The sequence below is a fragment of the Callorhinus ursinus genome, unplaced genomic scaffold (genome assembly GCF_003265705.2).
Source record: "Callorhinus ursinus isolate GAN/ISIS: 27379988/994484 unplaced genomic scaffold, GSC_fseal_2.0 scaffold68, whole genome shotgun sequence".
In the NCBI taxonomy this organism is placed as follows: domain Eukaryota; kingdom Metazoa; phylum Chordata; class Mammalia; order Carnivora; family Otariidae; genus Callorhinus; species Callorhinus ursinus.
In genome coordinates, this window is record NW_027397130.1 from 3,580,590 (window position 1) to 3,593,917 (window position 13,328).

The 13,328-nt window shown below is 57.1% G+C and overlaps 1 protein-coding gene across 2 annotated transcripts in view; it reads left to right on the plus strand.

Annotated features, from left to right (window-relative positions):
• Positions 1–13,328, plus strand: part of DNAH17 (dynein axonemal heavy chain 17) — a 95,456-nt gene that overhangs the window by 25,343 nt on the left and 56,785 nt on the right. For both annotated transcript variants that reach the window (XM_025859575.2, XM_073886132.1), the window contains exons 19-27: positions 814–996; positions 3,476–3,730; positions 4,946–5,115; positions 5,670–5,892; positions 7,080–7,196; positions 7,285–7,371; positions 8,611–8,763; positions 10,335–10,583; positions 12,513–12,635. In XM_025859575.2, the coding sequence (XP_025715360.1) occupies positions 814–996; positions 3,476–3,730; positions 4,946–5,115; positions 5,670–5,892; positions 7,080–7,196; positions 7,285–7,371; positions 8,611–8,763; positions 10,335–10,583; positions 12,513–12,635 (1,560 nt within the window). The remainder of the gene's footprint in view (positions 1–813; positions 997–3,475; positions 3,731–4,945; positions 5,116–5,669; positions 5,893–7,079; positions 7,197–7,284; positions 7,372–8,610; positions 8,764–10,334; positions 10,584–12,512; positions 12,636–13,328) is intronic.

Consider the following 13,328-nt stretch of genomic DNA (forward strand, 5'->3'; position numbering starts at 1 on the left):
TGAGCTTTGTCGCATTGTGACTGATGCATCCTCAGGGTCCAGGATAGTCTAGCGTGCAATCTGGCTGTACCCGGTCTTGTTTCACGCTCCCAGAAAGTTCCCCACCGTGTTTTCGATCAGGCTGATACACGTAGTTGTTATCCGCTGTCATCCACTATGAGGGCTAGCTGAGATTTCGACCGTATGATAAAAACGTGAGTGCCTCCCAGAACCTTGTCAGTGGAGACCCAAAACCAAACCGTCAACTGGGTCTTTTATCTTTTACGGCGGAACTGTTTCACTCTCAATTAGTTAGGCAGCGAGGATGCTCACGGTGGAACACTCTAGAACGTGAGCGTTGTGCTTTCTGGAGCATGGTGACACCCGTCCTGCCCAGCCATGACCCCACCAGCGCCTGGGAGTGAGCCAGCCGCCGCTCCCACGCCTCCTATGTTACTGACTTAGATCACAGTAACCCCAAGAGATGGGGACAGTTGGTGTCTCTGTTCTATAAAACGATTATCCTCATTTTATGTATCTGGGGAAACTGGGAGGGCAAGTGTCTCGCCCAAGGCCACGCGGCTGGTAAGTACCGAGTGGACACAAGCTTAGCACCAAGGCCATGGGCTCTCCCCTGCACTTCCGTGCGTGTGCTGGCCCCCTCCAGCCTCTCTGGTTCCTGCTTGGGGGCCCCTGGCGAAGCGTGCTTTCCCACGTGGACCCAGCCAGCCCCAGCCAGCCCGAGTCAGCCCTGGCATGCTTCGAGAGAATATCAGGGCCTTGGGAGTGGTTCCACTGAGCTCGAGGCATTGACCCCGGGCCGGCCTGTTTCAGGAGAGCGTGGCACCACTCCTTGAGGTCCGCATGGAGCTAGACGAGGACGGGCTGGTCTTCCATCCATCCCTGGAGATGGGCGCGGACCATGGCTTCCTGGCGCTGATTGAGGGCCTGATCAATGACATCTACAACGCAGCCAAGCTCATCCCCCGGCTGGCCAGGGGCCAAATGAGCTACAAGGTCAGTCCAGGCTTCCTTGCTCCAGCTGCCTTCCTAACTCAGCAGTGCCCCATCAGTTACCTTTTAAATGCCGATGGCTCTGAGTGTGAAGAGCCGCCCAGGGGTGTCTATCAGATCCTCAGGACGCCAAACCCCGCGTTTCCCTCCCCACTCTGGAAATCCCGCCCTTCTTCCCAGACTGGCTTTTCCTAGTCGGCATGGTTTTCATTCCCACTGCTGGCCAGAGCGTGCTGGTACCCATTTCCTGGTGTTTCACTTGCTTCTGTGAGTCAAACGCTGTGGTCCCCTCAGCACGCAGGCATTTTGACAAATGTGCCCTCGCTGGCTTGTGCATCCAGGTACCTTTGATACATGAAGTACCTATAAGCAAAACAGATCAGATTCTCCGGACACAAAAGGCGTAAGAAGTTTTGCTTCCCCGAAGGGAGGTCTTTGGAGGTGTGTGTGTCGGAGCATTGTTTGTAAGAGTGAAACAAAACCTGGAAAAGACCTAAGTGCCATCAAACAGGGGAGCTGGTTCAACAGATGCAGGCCCAACCTGACAAAGCGTCTGCATGAGTCACCGGGAGAGGTGCTGGCGGCAGGTTATGGTTTATCAAGTTGTGGAACAGTGTTCAGAATATGATTTCATTCATTGAAACAAACAAAAATCTGTCTTCCAATGATACGCTCCAAATTGCTAGGAGTGCTCCCTTCTGGAAACATGGGGGTAAGGAGGGAGGGGGCTCGGACAAGGGGATGCAAAGGGGTTTTGATTTCAAATACTTCTGCGTTGCTTGAGATTTTGGATAATAACAGGCATGAATTATTTGCAACGTTTACAACAAGAGGCTCTATACTGTCAGGGAGGAAGGTATATGTGTGCCTGTGCGCGCGTGTGCGTGTGCGTGTGCGCGGGGAGGTGAGTGCACAGAGGAAATCCCTCGCAATGTCAAGGACAGCTTCCCAGATCAGCTGAGTGTACACTGGCTGAGTCTTAAAGGGTGGGAGGGGGTTTCCAGGCAGACGGTGTCAGGCCAAGGGGATGTGCCTGGATGAAGCGTTCCAGGGTCCAGAATAGAGTTCGTCACCAGAGATCAGCTCAGGTATGGACATGGGACCCGGTGTGCTCCGGAGTCTGGCAGGATGCACGTCTGGAGCTCCTGCAGCTCCCCATGGGCTCTGAGGGGATCCACCTGCTGATGAAGACACACGTGGGGGAGTTCAGAGCAGAGCGAGACAAGGGTCCTGCCGATCATGCCATAGCCCAGCCTGTGCACCCCCCACACCAGTCTCACTTGAGCCCATGGGATCTTAATTTGCAGAGGTGGCTGAGTGGCTGTGTGGAGAGGTCAGTGCCACGGAGAGAAAAGTTAATGCTGCTCACAGTTCCCATAGAAACAAGAGGGCTGGCAGGTGGTGCAGGGCCACATGGGGTCACAGCAGGTGCAGAGGTGGGAGTGAGGGGCAAGCCCAGGCCAGAGCCTTTCCAGAGGTTTCTGCAGGAAAAGGCAAGGCAGGTGGGGGAAACTGCTAAGGACTAGCCAGTTTGCATTAATTGGCGACTCTGGGCTCCAGGGGTCACCTGCAGTTATAGGGTACCTGACCCTGGGCCAGTTAGGGTAGGAGGAGTGTTGGATAAAGCGGCGGGGGGGGGGGGGGGGGGAGGTGTAGCCTCAGGGCTGGTTGGTTTGCATATGAAGGGTATGCTCCCTTCTGAGCTCTTCCTCTCTCTCAGAATTGGCTGGTCAGTCCCCAGAAGGGCAGTGTCTCCCATCCAGCAAGAGTTTTTAAGATGTTAAGGCATCTTAAGATACAGAAAATAAAAACCATAATGAATACACACACCCCACCTTGAGATTCTCCAGTTCCATGACTCAGGGAGTTGTCTTGTTGCTTAAACCAACTTGGGTTGGGTTTTCTGTCACTCAAAACTCAAAAGATTCTGTCCAGATCAGGCCTCCCCAGTTTCCTGCTCTAACCATCCGTGGTAGACTTCCTTTAGTTCCTCAAACATCTGCTTCCTCCCAGCGCAGGGCCTTTGCATGTGCTTTGCTGTTTCTCTTGCTCTTTGCCTAGCCATCCATCAGTTCTCAGAACAACGATCACTTCCTCAGGGAACATTCCCCAACCTCCTCCCTGCTATGCATTAAAGCAAGGCTCAGAGTCTGTGATTTTTTGAGGAATGCCTAACCCCACGCCTGGACCACACCCTCCATGTGAACACCCCCTCATGTGGCACACACAACAGGTGCCAAGTTACTCTTCCATGAATGAATCAGTGTGCGAGCCATCCTGGAGTCTACCGGACAAAAGTCACATTCAACATAATCCTCTCTCGGGAGAACATGGCCAGTTGGCAAACTGCTCTGTTTTCCATCTTGAGAGGTTAGCAACACTTCCACCGGCAGAGAGACACCCTCCAGGGTGGAGAGATCCAATCGAAGCCGTGACCACAGGCCAACGCTCGCCGATCTGCTTCTCTCCTGCCCCCTCGCAGGCAGACCTGGAAGACATGACAGACCTCATAGAGATGAGGGAGGAGATGTCCAACCTGGTCATCAGCGCCATGAAGGAGGCCGAGGAATACCAAGACTCCTTCGAGAGGTACTCCTACCTCTGGATGGACGACCCCCAGGAGTTCATGAAGAACTTCCTGATCTACGGGCACACGGTCACCCCGGAGGACTTGGACACCCGGGCCGAAGAGACCCTCTCCAAGACGCCACCCAGCCTCACCCAGTTCCAGCAGCAGGTGTGTGTGCAGGCTTCCTCACCCCTGCAATTCCTGCCCCTTCCTCCGGGGGTGGGGGCTGCTCACTGGGCTTGAGTCAAACCTTGGTGAATGGCGTCTATTTTTTATTTTTTAAGACTTCTTTTTAAAGATTTTATTTATTTATTTGAGAGAGAGAGAGAGAAAAGGGAAGAGAGAGCATGAGTGGGCTGGGGGGCGGGGAGGAGAAGCAGGCTCCCCACTGAGCAGGGAGCCCCACGTGGGACTTGATCCCAGGACCCTGTGATCATGACCTGAGCCGAAGACAGACGCTTCACCGACAGAGTCACCCAGGCGCCCTGGGTGAATCGCTTTTTAAATGTGGGTTTTATTATTATTCTGGTCTGGTGCCTCCCAACAGAGCAGATGACTGCCATGGAAGAGAGTTTGTGACTCACGGGTTCCAGGAGGTGGGGGCACACGTGGCCCCACAGGGCCACGGGGGAAGCACCAGGGTCAGTCCCAAGGCAGAGGGACAGAGGGGAAGGCAGGATCCACAGCCCGTGTTGTGGTTTTCACGTGAAAGATAGGGCCTGGGATTGGCGAGTTTTGGAGTCATGTTGGTGGACTCCGGGCTGTAGGGGTGGCCCCTCGTTGTCTGGTCCCTGGCCCTGGGGTGATTAGGGTGGGGAAATATTGGCCCCGAGGGCAGAGAGGGCGGTTGGGACGCAGGCTCTGCGTTGGTCTGTATACGAAAGACGGGCTTCCTGGGGAGGGGTCTGCTCTTTCTGGGAGGCCGCCAGCCCCGGGAGGGGCAGGCCCAGCAGGGTCAGTGGGGCCCCGGGCGCCAGAGCATCGGAAAGATGGAACGCAAGACAACCACCACACACACCCTTCCCCACGCACGGTGAGAGGGAGACGCCCGTGAGCAGAACCCATGGGGGAGACAGGCGGGGGGTGGGGGCGGCTGGGGGAGCCGAGAGCCTGGAGAGTGCAGAGCAGCGGGGAGAGGCCTGAGTTCAGGGTGCCCGGTGGTTGCCGTGACCACATTCACCTCTTGAGCTCCTGGCCTGTTCTTCAGAAGCCCTGCCGGCCTTGCCCGAGGCCGTCCCCTTCCGACCGGCTGCCCGAGCTGGGGCTGGGCTGCGGGGCTGCCGGGGTCCCAGGGGTGCTGGGAGGAGAAGAAGAAGTAACCTGTGGGCAGGGCCGCCCTCCTCCCGGCGCGGCCCGACAGTGAGCAGCGGCCGTGTTTTCCAGATCGATTCCTACGAGAAGCTGTACGAGGAAGTGTCCAAGTGTGAGAACACCAAGGTGTTCAACGGCTGGCTTCAGTGCGACTGCCGCCCCTTCAAGCAGGCCCTCCTCAACATCATCAAGCGCTGGAGCTTGATGTTCAAGCGACACCTGGGCGACCACGTCATCAACAGGTAGGTGCCCGGCCCCACAGCCCATCCTGCCGTCCCGACCTTGACCTCGCCCGAGGAGAAACACGCCTTCGTGGTGTCAGGGGGGCGCTCCTGCCGGGCGGGCATGGGGGTGAAGGTCAGTGTTGGGGTCAGCAGGCTCCCCCCCCGCCCCTGTCCAGGGTGGGTCCCAGTAGACAGGAGTCACCTGGCTGTGAGTGGACGCCCCGGGCTTCGTGGGCCCTACTCATTGAGCACTTCCATGTCTGCAGCCGCGAGGGCAGCAAGGCCACCTGACGTGTCGCCAGGGGACAGGTGACCGTTCTATCAGGGGCGGCGGTCAGGGCTGTGAGGGGCCAGGAGGGAGTGCAGCCTGAGCTCCGATCGGGAGGCCAGCTGGAGTGGAGCTGGTGGGGCGTAGGGTGGGGGTCAGGAGCAGGTGTCCTGAAGAGGACAGGAGCTCTCCCTTGCTCAACAGGGCCCCACAGTATAACTGGGGAGTGCCCCCCGCCCCCCCAGACAGGCCTCACCCCCACCATGGAGGCTGACACCCCTCGTGGGGGCCTCTCGTTCAACAGCCTGGCTGACCTGGAAGGCTTCATGAAAGTCACCCGGACAGGCTTAACCAAGACCCTCAAGGAGGGGGATTACGATGGTCTCGTGGAGGTGATGGGTCATCTGATGAAGGTCAAGGAGAAGCAGGTGGCCACCGACAACATGTTTGAGCCCCTGAAGCAAACCATCGAGCTGCTCAAGACCTACGGGGAGGAGATACCGGAAGAGACACACCTGAAGCTGCAGGTGGACAGCTGCCGGGCGCCGCGCCATCCGGGGGCGGGGCGGCAGGAGGGACCAGCCCAGGGCTGGGGGGTGGGGGGCTCTCCGGGGAAGGTGTGGGGGGAGCCAGCCCAGCGCCGGGGGCCTTGCCGCTGGAGTCCAGGCTGTTGTGCCTGGGGACAAGGCCTCTCACATGGGACCCCGGCAGGATAGAGCTCCTCCTGTGGATCCAGGGATCCATGTGGAATGTCGAGGTGGGAGAAGGCTCCCTGCAGAGGAAGGGACAGTGAGGTGGCCTCTAGGGTGAAGCCGGTGGTTCCTCCATTGAATTGTTGAATTAAAAATGCCCTAATATCCCACACCTGCCCCCAAGGACGGGTCAGCCCTGGGTGCAGGGGGGCAGTGGACAGAGAGCGGGGTTGGCGGAGGCCCTGCAGAGGTTAGGGACACGGCAGTGGGGCCGAAGCAGGGGCCAGCTGCCGCGGGAGCTCACCTGGAAGGTCCATGTGGCAGGGCTGGCCCAGGCAAGGTGGCAAGGAGGAGGGCAAGGGTCCTGGAGCCACAGCCCGGCCACCCCATGGAGCGTCCCCCTCATCCCTTTCTCGGCTCTCTGCCCTGCTCTGGATCCGGGCGAGACCCTGCGGCAGGGGGGGATGGCGGGGGTGCGGGGCAGGGGGGGCCGAACCGGGAGGCGCTGCCCGGGGTCCTGCTACCGGGCCGGTGGCCGCCCCTGCCGCCCTGCCCAGGGCCGACGGAGGGCGTGGATGTGAAGGGTGTGTGGCCCGGCCCAGGGGCGACGGGTGTGAACCAGGCTTTGAATGTCCTGCGGCCCACAGAATGTTAGCTCATCATAGAGGAAAGGGAAACCCCTGTCTTTGTTTTGTGGGCGAAGAATTCATGGGCTGGGATTCTTTCTCTTCAAAATATTTTGTGATCAGAACTCCAGTATTTGCTCAAGTGTGGACAACTTTGAAAGTACAAAAACCCATCTGATTGTTAAAGTCGTTCTGGCAAAATTACAGAAATGGGGGCCAGGCTAGTGGTTGCACCTGTCGAAGGTCCGCCTCCCGGGGCGCCGGGGGCGGGGGGCGGGTGGCACGCAGGACTCTCCGTGCTACATTTGCAACTGCCTGTGAGTCCGTACTATTTCACGATGGAAAGTGTTTAAAAGAACAGGAAAAGGAAGGGATCACGGCCTTTGTCTGCTGCAGGAGCTGCCGGAGCAGTGGACAAACACCAAGAAGCTGGCGATCCAGGTGAAGCAGAACGTGGCACCCCTGCAGGCCAACGAGGTCAACATCCTGCGGCGGAAGTGCCAGCTATTCGAGGTAGCGCTCCCCTGGCAGGCCGGGCCACGTTGCCCCCCGGGAGGACGGGCTTTGGCCGAGAAGGGTGACACGGGCACCTCTCCCACAGCTCAAGCAGCAGGAGCTCAGAGAGAAGTTCCGGCAAGAAGCCCCGTTCAGCTTCACTGACCCTGACCCCTACAAGTCCCTGAATAAGGTATGTCGGTCAAGGACCCCGGTGCCCTCCCAGCCTCTCCTCGAGCTCTCGTCCTTGGCCTGGAGGGGCCTGGCCTCGGGGCCGCACGTGTGCACAGGTGTCCACGCACACCCGTGTGGCCTCCGCGCTGTGGGGTGCTGCTCGGCCGAGGGTCCCAGGAGTGGGAACACACTCCAAGCCCGGCGATCCAGCCTCGCTGCTCAGCCCCACTATACCTCTTCGTCCCTGGCTCCTTCTCACCCAGTGGCTCCCTGCCACCTGGCCTGGCACTCACCTCTGTGCCCTGTCTTCCCCTCCCTGGCCACCGTGTGCAGCGCGTGGCCGAGCCCCAGCGTGTCTCCTTCTGTTCCCGAAGTTAAGTCCACAACCAGTGTCCAACGTACAAGCACCACCAGTCTGGGCCTGACAACTCTCGCGGGGGAGTGTGTGAGGCACGCGGGCATGAGCACAAAGACCCCAAGATGCCCTTCAGGGTCCCCTGCACGTGCCCTCCCCCAGACTCTGCTCTTCTCACACGGCTTCGAAGCCACCATTCCCAAAGATCCTCCCCATTCGTCAGGGTCATTTTCTCACGTCCCATTCTCCTGGCCCCGCGGGAAGGCGCACGGTCTCTCCTGGAGCCCACAGGGCCTGGGCTGGGTTCTTCAGGGATCCGGTGTGAGCTTGTTTAGGGACCGGGTCCGTGCGTGCGAAAGGCCTCTTGGAGCCGCCCGCACACACAGGGAGCCCATCTTCACATCCCGCACACACGTACACACACACACACACACACAGACACACACTCGACCCCGAAGCCCCCACTCTCACTCCCCTCGTTTGGAGTGACTCTTGCTTTCCTCCTTTTATCTAGACTGTTCTCATTTTCAAAGCAATCAAGCATTAACCTCCTTAATGTTTAATAAGGCAAAAAACAGGGGGTGAGAATTGAGTCATCCTGAACCTCTCGGGAGGAAATCGGGCATTCGTGCCGGGTCCGTTAAAGTCACTTCTCACGCCTGAACTCCCAAAGCTGGAGCGCTGGCCGTGTGACGGAAGGAGGGGGCTGTGGAAGGCGGGAGGGGGTGCGCACTGCTCTCCTCGGCCAGGCACACAGTTCCCGCCGGTCAGTGCGCGGGGTCGGAACACAGCACCCGGCCGCGAGCACGCGGAGGAGGTCCACCGGGAGGCGGCGGAGGGCGAGAGGGAGGCCAGCACTGAGCGTGAGCCACGCTGCTGACCGCCCACCTCGCCCGCCCCCAGCAACAAAAGAGCATCGCATCCATGGAGAGCACCATGGAGGCCCTGTGCAAGTCTGGGAGCCTGTTCGAAGTCACAGTCCCAGACTACAAGCAGCTCAAAGCTTGTCACAAAGAGGTCCGCCTGCTGAAGGAGCTCTGGGACATGATCGTCATGGTGAGGGCGATGGCGGGCTCCCGGCGTGGGCGGGGCGGGCCAGCACGGCGGGGACCCAGGGTGGGGGGCCAGGGGAGGCCCTAGGTCACACTCTTCTTGGAAAGGAGGGTAGCGCTCAAGCACCTGTTGGCTTCGGCCGGCCTCTCCTCCCAGCTCCCCCGTTTCCAGAGAGACGTTAGCTCTTCCCTCTTATTACCTCCAACGAACTGCAGAATCTCTGTCAAATCCTCCTCTCCTCCAAGAGAAACCGTTACGACTTTATACAGAACTGGATTTTCTCTGTGAGCTACTCTGGGGAGCACTGCCCTCCTGGCGTTGATCGGGGTTCTCCCCGCACACAAGCATGCTCCGCCTCTCCGTTTGTCCTATTTTTTTCAGTACATCATAGTAAAATGTTGAACATGTCTTCCTTCTGGCCACACCGAGCCTCTTGCAGAGAGGAAAGAGAGCGTCGCCGAGTCACAAGCTCTGTCTTCGAGAGAGAGGACAGACTGGAGCCTCTTGAGAGTTACTTTCTCTCAAGGAGCTGAACACGAGTCTCTTGTGTGTGAGGGACATTCCAGAACAGAGTCGGTAAAGCCAGAGAGGACGGGTGGCTGCCCGTGCCCTGGATAAACAACAGTCCACACAGACTAGAGAATAAAGCCTACGTTTGCCAGGAGTTAGCATTTACAGCCAGAATATTTCGAGGAAAATCCTCTAAAACACACTGCCCAGGACACTTTTATGAAAACAGCATACAGAATAAGCTACAACCTAAAAAAGCCACTGACTCGGTACCCACGGGGCATTAAGGTTTCGTGTCTTAGCATCTTCAAGGCAGGTCTCCTGCAAACAGTCGCCTCTCTTTGCCTTCATGCAACAAGTAGGCTTGTCCAGCCCGGGCCTCCAGGCCTCGAGGATCTGTGCCAACAACCTCACTCCGTCCATCCCAGCTTCACATCCATTTCCAGCCCACACCAAATTGAAGACCGCAGGCCTTGTGGCCTTCCGTCTCCACTGTTGGTAGGGTTCTTCCCGGGGAGATTCTGTGTCCTCGAGCTTCTTCTAATACATGGTCATGCGTCAGTATAAGCTAGGTTACTCTGCACTAACAAACAGCCCTAAGAAGACCTCTGTGTAGTTCACAACAAAAGTATATCTCTCTTTCATGCAAAGTCCACATGTTGGTTCCAGGCAGCCCTTGGGCAGCCCCTCGTTCCAGGCTGTGTAGCCCCGCGCATTTCTGTGACTGCCAAGGCCGTCAGGGCTCCGAGTCGAGCACCGGCAATTAAGTGCTCTCTGCCCCAGAGTGCCAGGCGTCACTCACGTTTCCCTGGTCAAGGCAGAATGGCCCCACGACGGAGTAGAGGGGCCTGGGTCCTGGTGAGCAGTAGCAGCACCCTCCACGGGATTCTGCCAAAATAGAGTTGAACTGCTGACTTTCGAGTTGTATCTTTGCAACTGGGCTTTCCCCCCGTGTCCGTCCACCATACCACCCTCTGTCCGCAGTCCTGCATGCTCCTCAGGAGCCACGGCAGTAAGGGGACACAGATGTCTTCCGCAACCTCCAGTGAGTGTTTCCCCCTCAGGTGAACACCAGCATCGACAAATGGAAGACCACCAAGTGGAAAGATATCAACGTTGAGCAGATGGACATAGATTGTAAGAAGTTTGCCAAAGACGTGAGGTCTCTGGACAAGGAGATGAAGAGCTGGGACGCCTTCGTGGGACTGGAAAACACCGTGAAGAACATGATCACATCCCTGAGCGCCGTGAGCGAGCTGCAGAACCCCGCCATCCGGGACCGCCACTGGCAGCAGCTCACACAGGCCACCCAGGTACCACCCCGGGCGGCCGGTGGGCCGCACCATGGGATGGGCTGGCCCTTGGCTGTTGAAGCTGGGTGTGGGCAGGGCTGGCTTTGGGCGCTTGTGACCTGGGCTGGTCACACGGGGTGCTGCGCTCAGAGGGCACCCATCCTGGCTGGAGTGTTCTGCTGCTGCCATCTGGGCATTCTTAATTTAAAGATTTTATGTATTTATTTGAGCAAGAGAGAGTGAGAGAGAGAGAGAGAGAGCATGAGCAGGGGGGAGAGGGAGAAGCAGGCTCCCCACCGAGCAGGGAGCCCGACGTGGGGCTCGATCCCGGGACTCCAGGATCATGACCTGAGCCGAAGACAGATGCTTAACTGACGGAGCCACCCAGGCGCCCCAATTCTTAATAATTTTTTTAACAAAGGGCCCCATCATTTTCATTTCGCACTGGGCCTCGCAAATTATGTAGCCAGTTTTGGTTGTAGGTTGACTGTCCATAGGGTTCAGGAATTTTGGTTTGGATGAACATCTCCCCTGGTTTCCCCCATGCCCCCCAGGAGCACAGAGCCCTAGTGCCCAAATTCTCCCAGGGGTATCCCCTAGTTGGGGGAAGGGGGTGTTACCGGCATCGACATCCCCAGGAGGCAAATGGGAACACTCCCCACTGTCAGAAAACATCGAACAAAACTTTATTGAACAGCTACTCTTCAGAGAGGTCCCCCAGAGGTGCCACGGATACAAAGAGAGTGAGAATAGAGCCTCCGCCCTCAGGGAAGCAGAGAGAAGAACAGCACGTGCGATGATCGTGTTCCAGATGCTGAGCGGGGATATTCAGCGGAGATTCTAAGAGTTTAGAGGAGGCGTCGCCTCCAAGAGGAGGGAAGAACAGAAAAGGTTTCGGGAGCATGTGGAGTGTGGCTTGAGGCTTGGGGGAGAGAAACACAGGACAGGCAGAAGGGCTGGGCTGTCTGGAGTGCTTGAGCACTGAGCTGGACAGCAGGCTCGTGTGCCCCATCCAGGCGCCCCGGGAGAGACCCCCAGCCAGTGATGAAAAAGCAACTAAAATGTCCCAGCCGAGGACTTAGTGAAACCCAGGCAGATGTTCTCCCAAATGTGATGGACAGACACTTGATTCTCCTCAGTTAGTTAAACCAGTCTCCACGGGGGCTCAGAACCAGTACTCGGAAGTGTTGATGTGAGGGCGAGACTGTAGGAGAGGGGTTGTCGAAGGGGTGTGAGGACTGGGTAGCCCTGGGCACCTGCTCCTGTTACCAGAGCAACAGTGCCCGAGACTCAGCTGTGCCTGCTATTAACACAGCATCAGTAGCATTAATCCCTGAGCCTAACGCGTCAGCGTCCTGGGGCTGCCACAACAAAGAACCACAAACGAGGGGCTTAAAACCACAGACACGTATTCTTTCGTGGTTCTGTGGCTGCAGGTCTGCAATCAAGGTGTGGGCAGGGGTCCCTCCCTCTGAAGGCTCCTGGGGACAGTCCTTCCCTGCCTCCTCCAGCTTGCAGTGGCCCCAGGCATCCCTTGGCTTGTGGCTGCATCCCTCCAATCTCTGTTTCTGCGACCACGTGGCTTCCTTCTGCATTTCAAATCCTCCTCTCCTCTCCTCTCCTAAGGACGGCTGTCATTTAGGTCCCACGTGGATAATCCAGGATGATCTCAAGATCCTTAACATCGGCCAACACCCTATTTCCAAATAAGGTCATATTCTGAGGTCTGGGTGGGCAGGAACTTGGGAGAAACAGTTCAAAGCACTATGGGCTTTGCTTTTACACAGTGTTACTGGGAGGAAAGTCAAGTCTCGGAGAAGTGGCTCACCCAAGTCATGGAGCCAGGAAATGGCGACACAGAGCTTCTTCTACCGCTGGCTCTCTACAAAGGACAAAGATGTCCATCCACTACAAATGACCTCAGCTGGAACATCCCTATTTCTCCCCCAGGTGAAATTTGAAATGTCAGATGAGACCACCCTGGCAGATTTACTGAAGCTGAACCTCCACAAATACGAGGACGAGGTCCGAAATATCGTTGACAAGGCTGTGAAAGAGTCTGGGATGGAAAAGGTATTTTTTTTTTTTTTTGTCGACAGCAAAATATGTTCTGTATGGGATGATGCTGAAGCAGGCCCACCAGCCCAGAGCCTATGAGCATCTCGTTTCATGTGGGGTCCGGCAGTTGCTTAACACAAAAACAAGGTTTGGTGGGCTTTCCCTTAACCAACCCACGAAGGAAATCTTGTAAAAAATTTCCAGACTATATTACTGGAGAAAGGATCCTCCTGGCTCCAGCTCTGTCTCCTGCATGTGATAGTATGCACATTGAAACACGCCCTGAACTCTCTCCTCTCCTGGAGCGCCCTTGTCTGTGATTTTGGAAAAGAGGCTGAAGGAGTCAAGGTGGGAGGACTGGCCATCAGGGTGGATGATGAGCCACTGTTTGGGACAGTCCCAGGACACAGGGAAACTCGAGAGGGTTCCTTCTGCAATTCAGATCTCTCTCCTCACCTGTTCGGTGAGTGTGAGTCTTCACATTTTGGCTTTCTTCCCTTTTTTTATTTTTTATTTTTTAAAGATTTTATTTATTTATTTGAGAGACAGAGAATGAGAGAGAGAGCACATGAGAGGGGGGAGGGTCAGAGGGAGAAGCAGACTCCCCGCTGAGCAGGGAGCCCGATGCGGGACTCGATCCTGGGACTCCAGGATCGTGACCTGAGCCGAAGGCAGTCGCTTAACCAACTGAGCCACCCAGGTGCCCCC